The 16,124-nt window shown below is 39.1% G+C and overlaps 1 protein-coding gene across 19 annotated transcripts in view; it reads right to left on the bottom strand.

Moving 5' to 3' along the window:
- Window positions 1-16,124, bottom strand: part of SYNE1 (spectrin repeat containing nuclear envelope protein 1) — a 529,474-nt gene that overhangs the window by 62,129 nt on the left and 451,221 nt on the right. For 18 of the 19 annotated variants that reach the window (XM_017537464.2, XM_037742153.1, XM_037742143.1 and 15 more), the window contains 2 exons: window positions 15,937-16,062; window positions 4,155-4,310 (listed from right to left, as the gene is read on the bottom strand). In XM_017537464.2, the coding sequence (XP_017392953.1) occupies window positions 4,155-4,310; window positions 15,937-16,062 (282 nt within the window). Of the gene's footprint in view, window positions 1-546; window positions 703-4,154; window positions 4,311-15,936; window positions 16,063-16,124 lie in introns of those variants that run through there. The other variant, XM_037742168.1, reaches the window with a different exon arrangement.

Below are 16,124 nucleotides of genomic sequence, written 5' to 3'. Positions count from 1 at the left end.
AAAAAAAAAAAAAAAAAAAAAAAAACAAACAAAAAAAAACAGCAAGGCTACAAGTACTGGGTACACACCCAGGTCAAATGCATTTCAAAAGATGTACATTCACAGGGGTGATAGTATCTTCCTTCTGGTTTGTACATCTAGTATTTAGTCTATATACTAAGTAAAAATTACCATCTCTTTCTTTGGATACAGATGAAACCTTCAAATTATTTATCATCTTAGTACATATTAATGTTTTTGCAGGGGCACAAATACATTGCATCACCAACAGCCGAGAAGCACAGCTAAAACCTTCAGAGTGTGCAGCAGCTCAACAGGAAATACATCCTTTTCTAGCTGAAATATTTTTACCATGACGTTTTGAAAAAACAACAAGCAATTATGATGACATATACTTATATTTCAGCTAGAATTACACACAGGTCTACAAACCAAAACAGGAATAAAAGCAAGTATAAGCTCTGGCTATACACAGGCACAACAAGGGGTATCTACTTGAAAACAGATACTTTAATATATTAACTCTGCCCTGCAATGTTTACTCACAGCCTGTCTTCCTCATTCTCATCGCCAGTCCTAGGAATTTCAGACTCCTCCTCAACAGCTTCGGTCAGAATAGGAACAGACTACTTGCTCCTTAGTAGGGATAATGTTCTGTTGAACTCAAGTTTTGACTCTTACAGTGTGACACAGACACAAGCTCATTTCCTTTTGTGGTTTCAAACTTGACAGAAATTCACCGGATACAACTAGCTTGAACTAGAAACTAATCTATATCCCCCTTAGAGTTACATCCTGGCACCTTGATCAAACCCACGACTAAACTCTCATTGGTTTAAAATTTTTTTTTTCAGAGTGAGGTATTAATAATATAAGTACACTTTAATTTCAAGTGTTAAGACACTTCAACATAGAAAATTTCTAAAAAACTATGCATTCCTTTTACTGTTTCTTTTTAACTTTTTAGTCTACTCACAGGTGCAAGGTATTAATCTATTTACAGCATATCACATGATCAACAGCAGCTTTCGAAATACATTTCCAGATTGCTGTCTAGATATATCTAAGTCTGGAGAACAATTTTATAACATATGAATGACTAACTTAGCAATTAATAATAATTCCATGGCATTTTTATACAACAGTTTTCCTAAATAAAAAAATATTGTGTAATCATAATTTTCTTAACCTCCAAAATATTCAAAATCTTGTCATTACTTTACACTTAGAGAAATGCAAGTATAAAGAAATAGAATAAATGTCCTAATGTCTTAATTATAAACAATACATCATTAACACTTAGCTACTCCAGACACTGGGATATAAAGAAATGGTCTTTGCATATCAAAGTCTTCATACCCTTGGAATGAGGTTACAAACATTAAAAAGAATAATAATACAATGCCACATGATGGCAAAACCAAAACAGCAATGAGAGTTCAGAGGACCAAAAACATACCGAGGGCCGAGCATTTCATAAATGACGTTGCAGGGGTTATGGGATATAAAAGACAACAGGTTGGAAAATTAAAAAAAGAGAAAACAGTGTCGGCAGGAAGTAGCAGAATCCAGGTCTTTGGGGAGGGAAGTTCATGGCTGGTTTGAAACACAGGATCCAATCTCTAAAACATCTCTCTGAAGGTTTCATAGGCATCATTTAGCTAAAGCAATAGATCTGGTCTAACCCAATTCATCCAACATGCTAAAAAATATTAAGAGAGCAGGTAGTGCTAGACTTTTCTTAAAATTAAGAAAAACAGATGAACAGGCTCACAGAGGTAACTGAAGATTGCTGTGATAATTTCCACAATTTGCACCCACCAAATCTCTTTCATTTTGTTATATCACAATAAAGTCTTTATATTGCAACATTGTAGGATGATTTACTGTATTAAAGTATTACTTTCAGTTTGAAGAATTCCGAAATGAATCAAGTGCTGTGATTAATATTACCACCCTCTATGAGTAACTCCACGTAAGTTTCTCATTGTGTTCACTGAGAAAATGAAGCTGTGTGAAAGTAGCTACATTCATTTTGAACTCAAATCATTAACATGTTGGTGAAAGCCATCTCTTATATGTGTCCCCTTTTAAAAAAGTATATATTCACAGGAAACTGCTCACACATCTACCATGTGTGCTCCAGAGCTTTTGGTTGGTCCATGGACGGAGAAAAACCTGGGTTTTCACCTAAATGTAGAGAGAAATTTTCCTGAAAACACCCTTCTTATTGATATCACATAAATCAAGAGGCTCTGAGCCTCTTAAACTCTGTTTAATGGTTCCTGAAGTATGAGGATAAGCATCCCTAAAGTCAGAGAAAGTGTGGAGGATGGGAGACAAAAGAGATCCCAGGGCAGTGCAACAGGTGGGGACAGAAGGATAGGGCATAAGAATCGCCTCTCAGCAGCCCCTTCCTCAGCCTTCCCACACCAGCTTTTCCCAGCCAGGTCCTCCGCTCTGGCTGCCACATTGCATCATGTCCATTTGCTTTCTCACATCAATCTATCTCCTCCGCTCTCTTTCTCGAAACTCAATTCAAAATTCATCCACCTCGAGAAACATATCCTTTATTTCCCGCCGTCCACACAAACCTTAGCTTGCTTACATCTTTAAACAGCTTTTTGAGATGGAGTTTCGCTCTTGTTGCCCTGGCTGGAGTGCAGTGGTGTGATCTCGGCTCACTGCAACCTCTGCCTCCCAGGTTCAAGTGATTTTCCTGCCTTATCCTCCCGAGTAGCTGGGATTACAGGCACCCACCACCCTGCCCGGAAATTTTTGTAATTTTAGTAGAGACGGGGTTTCACCATGTTGGTCAGGCTGGTCTCAAATTCCTGTCCTCAGGTGATCTGCCTGCCTTGTCCCAAAGTGCTGGGATTACAGGCATGAGCCACTGCGCCCAGCCCCTATTTTATAGTGTTTTTTACATTGTTTTTACCTGTTTATACCTGGCTTTCTTCTTAATTGTACACATTCTCCTAGACTGATTTTAATCTCAGCTCAAGTTTAAACTTGATGGTAGGGACATTTATTATGGTTTGTTAACATCACAATAATTTATATGACTGATCCATTTAACAGAGATGTAGCACAGCCTATTATGTGCCAGGCAGGGCACTCGGGATGTAGAAGTAAGAAGACAGACAGGGCCCTGCTTCCTGGAAAGCATAACCTCAAGGCAGTTAGGCCTGTTTTTCATTATGAGACTTTCAGTTGTTTTTTTATTTTTGAGACAGAGTCTTGCTCTGTCTCCTAGGCTAGAGTGCAGTGGCGCAATCCCGGCTCACTGCAACCTCTGTCTCCCAGGTTCAAGAGATTCTCCTGCCTCAGCCACCTGAGTAGTTGGGATTATAGGGGCCCACCACGCCCGGCCAGTTTTTGTGATTTTAGTAGAGACGGGGTTTCACCATGTTAGTCAGGCTAGTTTCAAACTCCTGACCTCAGATTATTCACCCACCTCGGCCTCCCAAAGTGCTGGGATTACAGACATGAGCCACCACACCTGGCTGAGCCTTTGAATCTTTTATTTATCTTTGCCTAGGATGTCTTCTCGCTGCTTTTCGAGCAATATTTCCCTTTCATTTCCAATTCAAAGTCAATCTGGGATCCTTTTTAAGATGTTGTGCACATAGAAGCTATTTAATAAATGAATAAAGTAGGACTAAAAATGAATATAAATTACCAGGAAACAACTACAGCAAATTAAGAGTGACAGTAACTATTCCCTGTACAAAACCAGCTCCACAGTATTAGCTAATATTGCAAATACAACAACAGTTTTTCATGTTTCAAGTGTATCTATCCAGCAAAACCACACCTGTGAACCATAACATTGTGCTTTCTCTTAAAAATATTATGCCAGCCAGTGGAAGTGGGAGGAAAAGAATCTAGTTTAGCTTGTTCTCAAATGTGGTAAAATATAAATTTAAAATATTAATTTAAATATAAATTTAAAATATAAAATTTAAATATAAATTTAAACTATAAAATTAAAATATTAATCTGAAATGTTCCGGTAGTAAGCACAATGTTCTTCCTTTGTCCATACTAAGAATTATGGGATGGGTCCAAATGTGGGTCAAGCCATCTGACACTCAAATTCATCTCCCAGTTTTTCATCATCAAGATAATTTCATTTTAAGAACTTGTCTTACCTGGTGGCATAGCTCTTCCCACTGTCTTTGCAGAAGCTCTATGCGTTCATTAAGAATGGAGATATCATCAGCACTGATATAGGCAGAGAGGGTGTCCTTCAGTAGGGTCAACTGGGTCAAGTCATCTGTCCAGCTCCCAACTGCATTTTCCAATTCCTAAATAAAAAAACAAACTTGAATACCCGTGGACATCTACTGCCAATGATTTCTGAAGTGTTTTTGAATCCCTTCTTGATAGAATTTCCTCTGTGTATCCCTCAATTTAATTATCTAACTTGGGATCTAGAGGTATATCATGGTGATGTTACAGATTTGATTCCAGACTGCTGCAATAAAGTATATATCACAATAAAGTGAGTCACATAAATTTTTTGGTTTCCCAGTGTATATAAAAGTTATGTTTACACTATACTATTGTATATAAAATGTGCAATAGCATATGTAGAAAAAAAACAATGTATATATCTTAATTTAAAAATACTTTATTGTTAAAAAATGCTAATAATCATCTGAGCCCTCAGCAAGTCATCATCTTCTTTCTGGTGGAGGGTTTTGGCTCAATGTGACTGGCCGTTGACTGATCCAGTGGTGGCTGATGAAGGGTGGGGTGGCTGTGGCAATTAAGACAATGAAGTTTAAGCAGCATCAATTGACTCTTCCTTTTACAAAAGTTTTCTTTGTAGCATGTGATGCTGTTTGAGAGCATTGTACTCACAGAAATTTTTTCAAAAATTGAGTCATCCTCTCAAACCCTACTGCTACTTTATCAACTAAGTTTACGTAATATTGAAAATTCTTTGTTGTCACTTCAACAGGATTCACAGAATTTTCACCAGGAGTAGATTCCATTTTGAGAAGCTACTTTCTTGTTGATGGCCATACCAGTGTGCCCAATCTTGTAAGAAACCATTTTTATTGATCCATAAGAAGCAACTCCTTATCCGTTCAAGTTTTTTCATGAGACTGCAGAAATTAAATCACACCTTCAAGCTCCATTTCCAATTTCTATTTCTTTCGCTGCTTCCACCACATCTGGAGTCACTTCCTCCAGCACTGAGGTCTTGAACTCCCTCAAAGTCATCCATGACAGCTGGAATCAACTTCTTCCAAACTCCTGTTAACCTTGACATTTTGACCTTCTCCCATGAATCAGAAATGCTGCTTTTTTAAAAACAATTTTATTTTTCATTTTTGTGGGTACTTAGTAGGTGTATATATTTACGGGATATATGAGACATTTTGATAGATGTCTAAAGTAATACAGTATTCATCACCTCAAGCATTTATCCTTTGTGTTACAAACAATCCAATTATACTCTTAGTAATTTAAAAATGTATGATGAAACTATTATTGACTATATTCACCTTGCTGTTCTACCAAACACTAGATTTTATTCTTTCTATTTTTTGTACCCATTAACCATCCTCATCACCCCTGCAGCCTCCACAAACCCTCCCAAGCTCTGGTAACCATCTTTCTACTCTCTGTATGTTGCTATTCACTCGGGGTGGTGGCAAAATATTACAGAAAATATTTAGGGAAAGTTATAGATTAGTCTCAAACCTTCTGGAAGTCTGAAAGATTTTATTGGGGCAGACCAAAGGCAGCCGGCCGGCCGCTTAAGTTAGGGAGAGATAGAGATGATAAAATGTCTTACCCCACACCCATTTGTCTCCAGCCTATTTGCTCATATTAATTTTGTGCTGGGTGGTCTCTTGGGGAAGGTCAAAGGGAATTACCTGTTAATCGCATTTACTCTGGGCCCCGGAACCTAAAGCTTTTATCATTCCTATAACCACTCTTTTAACCATGTTAATTATCCACAAGTGTGTTAACTTAGAACCTCTGTTGTAAAATCTTGATGGAACAGAAGTGTGAATGGACAGAGGGTCTGAGTCGATTGGTTGCATTTTGCCCTCTGAAAGTAGTCAACAGCTATCCCTAGCCCACTTGAAACACTGTAATGGTGTGAGAGTACATTCATTCATCCATCATTGAGTCAGGGTCTGCAGGTCAGACTTCTGCAGGTGGTGAGTAACGTCTTAGGTGGTGACCCTGACATGATTGAGGCCACCTCCACATCCATGAGTTCAGCTGTTTTAATTTTTAACTCCCACACATAAGTGAAAACATGTTGAATGACAACAGAGAAAGTGGACATCCTTGTATTCCAGACCTTAGAGGAAAGGCTTTCAGTTTTCCGTTATTTAGTATGATGCTAGTTGTGCGTCTGTCACACATGGCTTTTATTATGTTGAGCTATATTCCTTCTATACTCAGATTTTGAGGGTTTTTAATCAGGAAAGGTTTAATTTTATCAAATGCTCTTCAGCATCAATTGAAATGATCACATAACTTTTGTCTTTCATTCTGTTAATATGACATACATATTGATTGTTTTGATAATGTTCAACCAACACTGCATCTCTGGGATAAATCCCTGGTCATGATGAATGATCTTTTTTAATGCATGGTTAAATTCAGTTTGCTAGTATTTTAATAAAGATTTTTTACATTAACGTTCATCAGCGATATTGATCTACAGTTTTCTTTCCTTTTTTTTGATGTGTCATTTTCTGGTTTTATCAGGGTAACACTAGCCTTGTAGAATGAGTTTGGAAGTATTCCCTCCTCCTCTATTTTTCAGAATAGATTGAGTAGGATTGGTATTAGTTCTTCTTTAAATGTTTGGTAAGATTCAGCAGTGAAGCCATCAGGTTCAGGGCTTCTTTGCTGGAAGACTTATTATGGCTTTAATCTTGTTATTTGCTACTGGTCTGCTTTTGGATTTCTTCATGGTTCAATCTTGGAAGGTTATATGTGTCTAGGAAATCATCCATTTCTTCTAGGTTTTTCATTTATTGGCACATAGTTGCTCATAATAGCCTCTAATCATCCTTTGAATTTCTGTGGTATTGCTTGTAATGTCTCCTTTTTCATTTAGAACTTCTCTCTGTTTTTCTTAGTCTGTCTAATAGTTTGTCAACTTAGTTTATCTTTCCAAAAAATAAACTTTTCGTTTTTGTTGATTTTTTTGTATTATTTTCTTCATTTCCATTTCATTTATTTCTGCTTTGAGCTCCATTATTTCTTCTACTAACATTGAGTTTGGTCTGCTCTTGCTTTTCTAGTTTTTTAAGATGCGTTGTTAGGTTATTTATATGAAGATTTTCTTTTTGTATCTATAAACTTCCATCTTATCACTGCTTTCACTGTATCCCATAGGTTTTGGTATGTTGTGCTTCCATTATCATTTGTTTCAAGAAATTTTTCAATTTCCTTTTTAATCTCTTCATTGACTCACTAGTCATTCAGGAGCATATTGTTTAATTTCTATGTGTTTGCATAGTTTCCAAAATTCCTTTTGCTATTGATTTCTAGTTTTATTCCATTATAATCAGAGAAGATACTTGATATAATTTCACTTTTTTTGAATGTTATAAGACTTGTTTTGTGGCCTAACATATGGTCTATCCTTCAGAATGATCCACGTGGTGGAGAGAAGAAGGTGAATTTTGTAGCTGTTGGATAAATGTTTGGTAAAATATCTATTAGATCCATTTGGTCTGTAGTAAAGATTAAGTCCAGTGATTTTTATTGATTTTCTGTCTGGATGATCTGTCCAATGCTAAAAGTTGCATGTTGAAGATTGCAGCTATTACTGTATTTGGGTTTATGTCTCTCTTAAGCTTCAATAATATTTGCTTTATATATCTGAATACATGAGCATATATAGTGACAGAAAGGTAAAGAAAATAATTAAATGTATATTATTATTATTTGAGACAGAGTCTCACTCTGTCACCCACGCTGGAGTGCAGTGGTGCTATCTGGGCTCACTGTAATGTCTGCCTCCCAGGTTCAAGAGATTCTCCCACCTCAGCCTCCTGAGTAGCTGGGACTGTAGGAGCACACAACCATGCCTGGATAATTTATTTGTATTTTTAGTAGAGACAGGGTTTTGCCATGCTGAAGAGGCTGATCTCAAATATATAAATGTATATTATATGTTTATCTGGGTGGTCCAGTGTTAGGTGCATACATATTTACAAATGTTATAACCTCTGTTATATCCTCTGGCTGACTTAACCCCTTTTTCATGATATAATGACCTTCTTTGTCTCTTTTAACAGTTTTTGTCTTGAAATCTATTTTGTCTGTTGTAGGTATAGCTATTCCTGCTCTTTTTGCTTTCCATTTGCATAGAATATCTTTTTCCATGACTTTATTTTTAGTCTACGTGTGATCAATTCTGCTATTAAGAGATACTGATACATTCTTCAGTATGGCAACTGCATTTTTCAACTTCAAAATGTCAGTTTGCTTCTTTTTAATTATTACAATTTTTGCTAAATTTATCAGATATGATTCTGAATTCATTCTCTGTGTTATCTTAAATTTCCTTCCATTTCCTCACAACAGTTTTTTTTTTTTTTTTTGAGACAGAGTCTCGCTCTGTCACCCAGGCTGGAGTGCAGTGTTGCAATATTGGCTTACTGCAACCTCTGCCTTCTGGGTTCAAGCAATTCTCATGCTTCAGTCTCCTGAGCAGCATGGATTATATGCACGTTGCCACCATACCCCAGCTGATTTTTGTATTTTTAGTAGAAACAGGGTTTCTCCATGTTGGCCAGGCTAGTCTCAAACTCCTGACCTTAGGTGATTCACCCACCTCAGCCTCCCAAAGTGCTAGAATTACAAATGTGAGCCACCGCGCCCAGCCCAAAACAGCTATTTTGAATTATCTGTCTGAAAGTTCGCATATATCTCTCTCTCCAGGATTGGTCCCTGGTGTCTTATTTATTGGTGTCTGTTGGGTCAGGTCATGTTTTCCTGGATGGTCTTGATGCATGCAGATGTTTTCTGGGGTCTTGGTATTGAAGAATTAGGTATTTACTATAGTTGTACTCAGGGCTTGTTTGTATCTACCCTTCTTGGGAAAGTTTTCCAAGTATTCAAAGGGACTTGGGTGTTGTGATCTAAGTTTTTAGTCACTGCAGTCAAATATGCATTAAGGTACCCCAAGCTCAGTAACACTGTGGTTCTTGCAAACTGATAGAGGAACCACCTTGGTGATCTTGGGTAAGAATTGGAAGAATTAGCTGGATTACCAGGCAGCGATTCTTGTTCTCTTCCATTTTTTTCTCCCAAACAACCAGAGTCTCTTTCTCTGTGCTGAGCTGCCTGGTGCTGTGGGGAGGAGAGTCACAAGCACCCCTGTGGCTCCCCCACTACTACTGGGACTGTACTGAGTACTGAATTAAACCTGAAGCCAGCACAGCACTGGATCTCTCCCAAGGCCCACTGTAACCACTACTTGGCAACTGCCCATGTTTGCTCAAGGCCCTTGGACTCTACAATCAGCAGGTGACAAAGCCATATAAGGCAGTGACTTTCCTCTGGCCCCAGGTGGTACAGAGAAGCCAGGGCTTGGAGTTGGAAACCTTAGAAATCTACCTGGAACTCTGTTCTACTGCAGATATGCTGGTACCAAAACCACAAGAAAAGGTCCTTTCCACTCTTCCCTTCTCTATCCCCAGGCTGAGAGTCTCTCCCCATGCCCACCACCACAACAGGCCCATGGGGAATACTGCCAGGCCATCACCGATGTTTCCATTAGGCCCAAGGGCTCTTCAACTCAGCTTGTGGTAAATGCTGCCAGGCCTGGAACTTACCCTTCAGGGCAGTGGGCTCCCCTCTAACCCAGGGTAGATCCAGAAATGCCATCTAAGAGCCAAGGCCTGGAACTGAGTATCCCTAGACCCTCTTTGGTGCCTTTCCCTGTTGTTGCTATGCTGGTACCTAAGTTACAGACAAAGTCCCCTTTATTCTTATCTCTCTTTCTTGTAAGCAGAAGACTCTCCTCATAGTCACCACAACTATGAATGTCTAGGTCACACCTGAAGCCAGCATGTCTCCGAGTCTTACCCAAGGCCCACAGTGTGTACTGCCTGGTTACCCTGCCGATTATTCAGGGCCCATCGGCTCGTAGGTAAGCAGATGATGGGTCCTGCCAGGACTAGGTCCTTTCCTTCCATGCAGCAGCTTCTGGCCAAGGGTGTGTCTAGAAATGCCTGGGAACTAGGGCATGGAACGAAGGCTTCATGGCTCTGCTCAGTGCCCTATCTTACTGTAATTAAGTTGGTATCCAAATTGCAAAACAAAGTCCTCTTTCCTCTTTCCTCTTTTCTCAAGCAGAAGGAAGGGGTGCCTTTTGGAGCTGCAAGCTGTGTTGTCTGGGGTTAAGGGAGGATTGGCACAGCAACTCCTTTAGCTGTCTTGGCTGGTGTGTCACTGGGTCATGTGCCCAAAAGTCCACTGGCTCCAAGCTCAGTACAGCACTAGGACCTGACTAGAAGTATAGTACTTGTGGCCTAGACAGTCTATCAAATTGATGAAGAACCCCAGAGCACCTCAGCCCATGGTGGCAAGTGCTTGCCAAAACTCAGATTCTGTCTGCTGGGATGGGAACTTCTCCTTTGGCCAGGACGCGTCTAAATGCTCCCTGTGGGCAGCAGCTGAGTTCTGCCTGGTGTTGGCAGCACTGAGCTCCAATGCAATTCAGAGCAACTGCTGGGCTCTTCCTCCTTGATATGCAAAGATTCTCTCTCTGTGCCATGTGGCTGCCACTGAGGATAGGGAAGAAGAAGTGGTGTGGGCAGTTCAAGGCTGTCTTTCCTACCCTCTTCACTGTCTCTTTCACAGTATAATGTTAAAATCAGGTTTTGTGATTGCTCACCTGGTTTTTTTATTCCTATGAAGGTGCTTTCTTATGTAGATAGTTGTTCCACTTGGTGTTCCTGCAGGGAGATCCATCAGTGGAGAATTGTATTCGGCCATCTTGCTCTGCTTCCACAGGTCAAATCATAAATGTTCTTATTGCCATCTGGAATGATGAATCCTTTTCATGGGCTTTTCCATTTACTTTGCTGAGAGTCCACGATCTACGGCAGCTACAGCCTCACAAAGTGTATTTCTTAAATAATAAGACTTGGAAGTTGAAATTATTCCTTGATCCATGGGCTACAGGATAGATATTGTGCTAGCAAGCATGAAAACAACATTAATCTTGTACATCTCTATCTCCATCAGATATCCGGGGTGACTACGTGCATTATCAAGAGGCGGTTGTACTTTGAAAGCAAGCCTTTTTTTTGGAGCAGTGGGTCTCAAAAGTGAGCTTAAAATATCAGTAAAAACTGCACTGTAAACAGATATGGTGCCATCTAGGTTTTGTTGTTCTGTTTATAGAACACAGGCTGAGTAGTTTTAGCATAATTCTTCAAGGCCTTAGGATTTTCAGAATGGTAAATGAACACTGACTTTAAGTCACCAGTTCCATTGGCCCCTAACAAGAGAGTTAGCCTTTTCTCTGAAGCTTTCAAGACAGGCATTGACTTCTTTTAAGCTATAAAAGTTCTCGATGGCATCTTCTTCCAACATGGGGCTGTTTCATCTACATGTGAAATCTGTTGTTTTGTATGGTCACCTCCATCAATTATCTTAGCTAGATCTTCTGCATCATCTACTGCAGCTTCTACATCAGCACCTGCTGCTTCACCTTGCACTTTTACGTTACGGAGATGGTTTCTTTCCTTAAAACTCATGAACCAACCTCTGCCTGCTTCCACCTTTTCTTCTGTAGTTACTTCCAACCTCTTAGCCTTCACAGAGAGTTATGAACTTGTTCCGGATTAGGCTTTGGCTTAAGGGAATGTTTTGGCTGGTTTGATCTTTTATTCAGAACACTCAGATTTTCTGTGTATCAGCAATAAGGATGTTTTGCTTTCTTCTCATTCATGCACTTACTAGAGTATCACTTTTAATTTCCTTTTAGAACTTTTCCTTTGCATTCACAACCTGGCTGTTTGGCACAAGAGGCCTAGTTTTTGGCCTTTTCCAGCTTTTGACATGTCTTCCTCGCTAAGCTTAATCATTTCTAGCTTTGGGTTTAAAGTGAGAGACATGAGATTCTTTTCACTGGAACACTTAGAGGCCACTGTATACTTATTGATTGGCCTAATTTCAATATTGTTGTGTTTCAGCAAATAAGGAGGCCAGAGGAAAAGGAGAGAGATTGGGAACACTGCTGGTGAAGCAGTCGGAACACATGCTACATTTATCTGTTAAGTTTGCTGACGTCTATGGGCACAGTGTGTGGTGCCACCAATTAAAAAGATCACACTGATTGCAGACAACTGTAACAAATATAACGGTAAAGAAAAGATTTGCAATATTGTGAGAATTACCAAAATTAATGCAGACATATAAAGTGAGCACATGCTGTTGGAAAAATGGTGCTAGTGGACTTGTTCTATGCAATGTTGCCACAACCTTCAATTTGTAGGAAAAAAAAATGGCTGGCCAAGGCTCACGTCTGTAATCCCAGCACTTTGGGAGGCCAAGGTGGGTGGATCAGGAGGTCAGGATTTCAAGACCAGCCTGGCCAAGACGGTGAAATCCTGCCTCTACTAAAAATGCAAAAAGTAGCCAGCTGGGCATGGTGGAGGATGCCTGTAATCCCAGATACTCGGGAGGCTGAGGCAGAGAACTGCTTGAACCTGGGAAGCAGAGGCTGTAGTGAGCCAAGAGCATACCACTGCACTCCAGCCTGGGTGACAGAGTAAGACTCTGTCCAAAAAAAAAAAAACTCCAAAAAAACCCCCCAGAAAACCCACATAGTGTCTGTGAAACACACTGAAGCAAAGTGTAATAAAATGAGGTTTGCCCATACTTCATTTACTTTCACATAATTTGATAAATTGCTAAGTTCTTCTGACAAAGTATGATTGCTTGCAGAATCTTTCTGCCATCTACTTATCATTTTATTGATTAAACAATTTTTTTTCCTAAATTGAAATTTAATCACTGCATTGATCTTCTTAACTTCATAAACCTCTAACTCATCCTTTCTTTTTGTCCTGAATTGCTGTTCACACGGACAAAGTATTTTTAAAAACAGACACATAAATTTAACTTTCATTTTCAAACACTATAGAGTTGCTACATTCTGTGATCTATACTTGTAATGCAATAGCTGAGAAGATCTATTGCTGTTACTACCAAATTTAAAATAATACACTGAACACATTTTCTGCAGGATCAGACTTTTTTTTAAGTTACTAAAAACAGATTATGTACCCTGTCTTTTAGAGGAATGATTTAAGGAAAAAAATTTCATATAGTAACATTTGAATGAGTTGACATTAGTTTTTACAATACTTTGACCAATTACCAGTTTTGCAATTTGTACAACCAGCTGTTGTTTTTAGATTCCAGCTAGTTTTGTGTATAAATAGAGTATTTTATGTGCCTTTTCCCTTCCCTTTATGTGTCTTTACACGGTAGAAAGGTTTCCAAAGGCAATGGCAATTAGCGGTGCTATCTGAGGCTAACTTCCCAAGCAATTTAGGCAAACAAGATTTTAGCCTGAATTTTCCAGGTAATTGCCTTGTTTTGCTGCTAAGGGCAGTTTGGGGAAGAGTAGCAGGACTAGACTAAAATACATTTTTTAAATCTGTACACTCAATAGCAGCGTGTGTTTGTAACCGTCATGTATTTTGGGAGATGAACAATGACGCCCCATGGCAACAATATTTGGCTGAAAGATCAAACCACCTAGGTGAATTAAATATGCAGCATTTCTGCTAATACTCCTAAACATATTCAATTGTTATACCACTGGAAAGATTTTCCACTTTTCATACCAATATCTACCCCCACCCCCCAACTACAGCATCATATTTGTATACAGATTTTTTTTTTAAGCATAATAACACCAGCACCAAAACCCCACTGTTTCAGATACATAGTATACCAACCCATTAAACGAGTCAGTGCAGCAAAAAGCAAGCCTGTAGATTCAGGCAACCCAGATATTTACTAACTTTGAAAAGTTATTAAACTTCCAGAAGCCTCAGTTTTCTCATCTGAAAAGAGGCAATACTATATGTTTTCATGAGCTTGTGCTCATGCCAACTGAGAAAACACCAATACAGTCACAACCCCTAATAAATATGCTCATTCCTGCTTTGCAGAAGTTTTCTTTAATAATATTTATTTATTTATTTATTAGAGACAGGGTTTCACTCTGTCAGTCAGGCTGGATGTAATGGTGTGATCACAGCTCACTGCAGCCTCAAATTCCTAAGTGATCCTCCTGCCTCAGCCTCCCCAGTAGCTAGGACTACAGGCAAGCAGCACCACTCCGGTAAATTTTTAGATTTCTTCTGATATGGGGTCTTGCTATATTGCTGAGGCTGATCTATCTGCTTGCCTTGGTGTCCCAAAGTGCTGGGATTACAGGTATGATCCACCAGACCCGGCTTCTTTAATTATTTTTAATAAATTTATAACCACAGGTTTAAAATGCACTTTTAAATTTTTGTAAACATTGCATACTTCTGAATGTAATGCCTCAAGATAGTACTTACTCACTTTACATATATGATGTAAAATATACTACCTTTTAATTTTCCTAAATCTGCCTTTTTTAAGTTTCAAATAATATCCTTAGATTTTATAATCAAAGAAAAAATTCTTATAGCCACACTTTTCATGATTTCTAGGCCTCTTTAACAATTAACATCTCTTAAATGCTTCGGACTTCTTTGCCAAAGTGAGGCAGAAAACTGCCAATTAAAACCCAGGTCATTTAAGTATATGCAAAGTTTTAACATAATTACCCTAGAACAATCATTTGCAAATGATGGGGAACTCAAAGACATATTTAATTGGAAAGAAAAACATTTTTTAAAGGTACTTTTGATATGATCGGCCTATTGCTCAGCAGAGAACTGCTGTTTGGGCACTTCACTTGCCTACAAAGATGTAGGAAAGGCAGGAATCTTAGAGCCACTGAATTGTGTTGGTCTTTGTGAGCTCATACTGCAGGGAGCAGTCCGTATTAGCTACTGACTTGCTTCCGAATACCATTTGAGGTGTGGATCATAATCTTTGTTTATTTTTGAGATGAAGAAGTCTCGCTCTTGTCCCCCAGGCTGGAGTGCAATGGCATGATCTTGGCTCACTGCAACCTCTGCCTCCTGGGTTCAAGCAATTCTCCTGCCTCAGCCTCCTGAGTAGCTGGGATTACAGGCACCTGCTAACATGCCCAGTTAATTTTTGTATTTTTAGTAGTGACGGGGTTTCACCATGTTGGCCAGGCTGGTCTCAAACTCCTAACCTTAGGTGATCCACCAGCCCCCACCTCCCAAAGTGCTGGGATTACAGGTGTGAGCCATGGAGCCTGGCTTGAACATAATCTTTAAGCAGTTAGAGCCCTGAGTAATTTAAAAATTTTATGTCTCTATGCAGTCACTGAGATAAGCTATTTTTCCCCCTTTCCTTGTATAATGGTCTAGAAGGCAGGGTGTGTTCCTCTGAGGGTCACTGTCTGCAGATTTTCCAGGCTGTTGATCCTTTTTTTTTCTTCTTATAGACTGGATTCTTCTGGTAGAATGACTCCCCAGTGTGAATGCTTTAAAAAGATGACTTTGTTGCTTTTGACTCAGCTTTTAAATATCTTTTAATGCGTTTAAATTTTCATTTGCTTCCTCAAAGTAATCCATAAATTAGTCTATAATTTTATCAACTGCAATAAATCAGCAATACAAGGTTTACCAGAGTTGCCTGTAAGGACAGGCAACTTATGTCATTTACTAAGATCTTGTATCTGCATGTAGATAACCTAGGGGTGTGACTGGATTATGGCCCCAAAGACATTCTTCCAGCAGAGGCACACAGATAGGTGACGGTGAACATCTCAGTTCAGTGATTTACCTTGCAGCGCATTTGTTCTGCATGGAGCTCTTCATGGTGATCTGGTAGAGACTGGGAAAGCTTCTTTTTGAAAGTTCGTAGTTTCTCCAGCGAATCTGCTATTCCTTTCTCACATTTTTCCCAGTCCTATCACAGGAATAAGAACAAATAACATAGACATTTTTTTTTTTTTGATGTAGGAAATTGGA

Source organism: Cebus imitator, unplaced genomic scaffold (genome assembly GCF_001604975.1).
Source record: "Cebus imitator isolate Cc_AM_T3 unplaced genomic scaffold, Cebus_imitator-1.0 Scaffold6, whole genome shotgun sequence".
In the NCBI taxonomy this organism is placed as follows: Eukaryota; Metazoa; Chordata; class Mammalia; order Primates; family Cebidae; genus Cebus; species Cebus imitator.
Note: the sequence above shows the minus strand (reverse complement) of the source record. Positions and strands in the feature narration are given on the sequence as shown.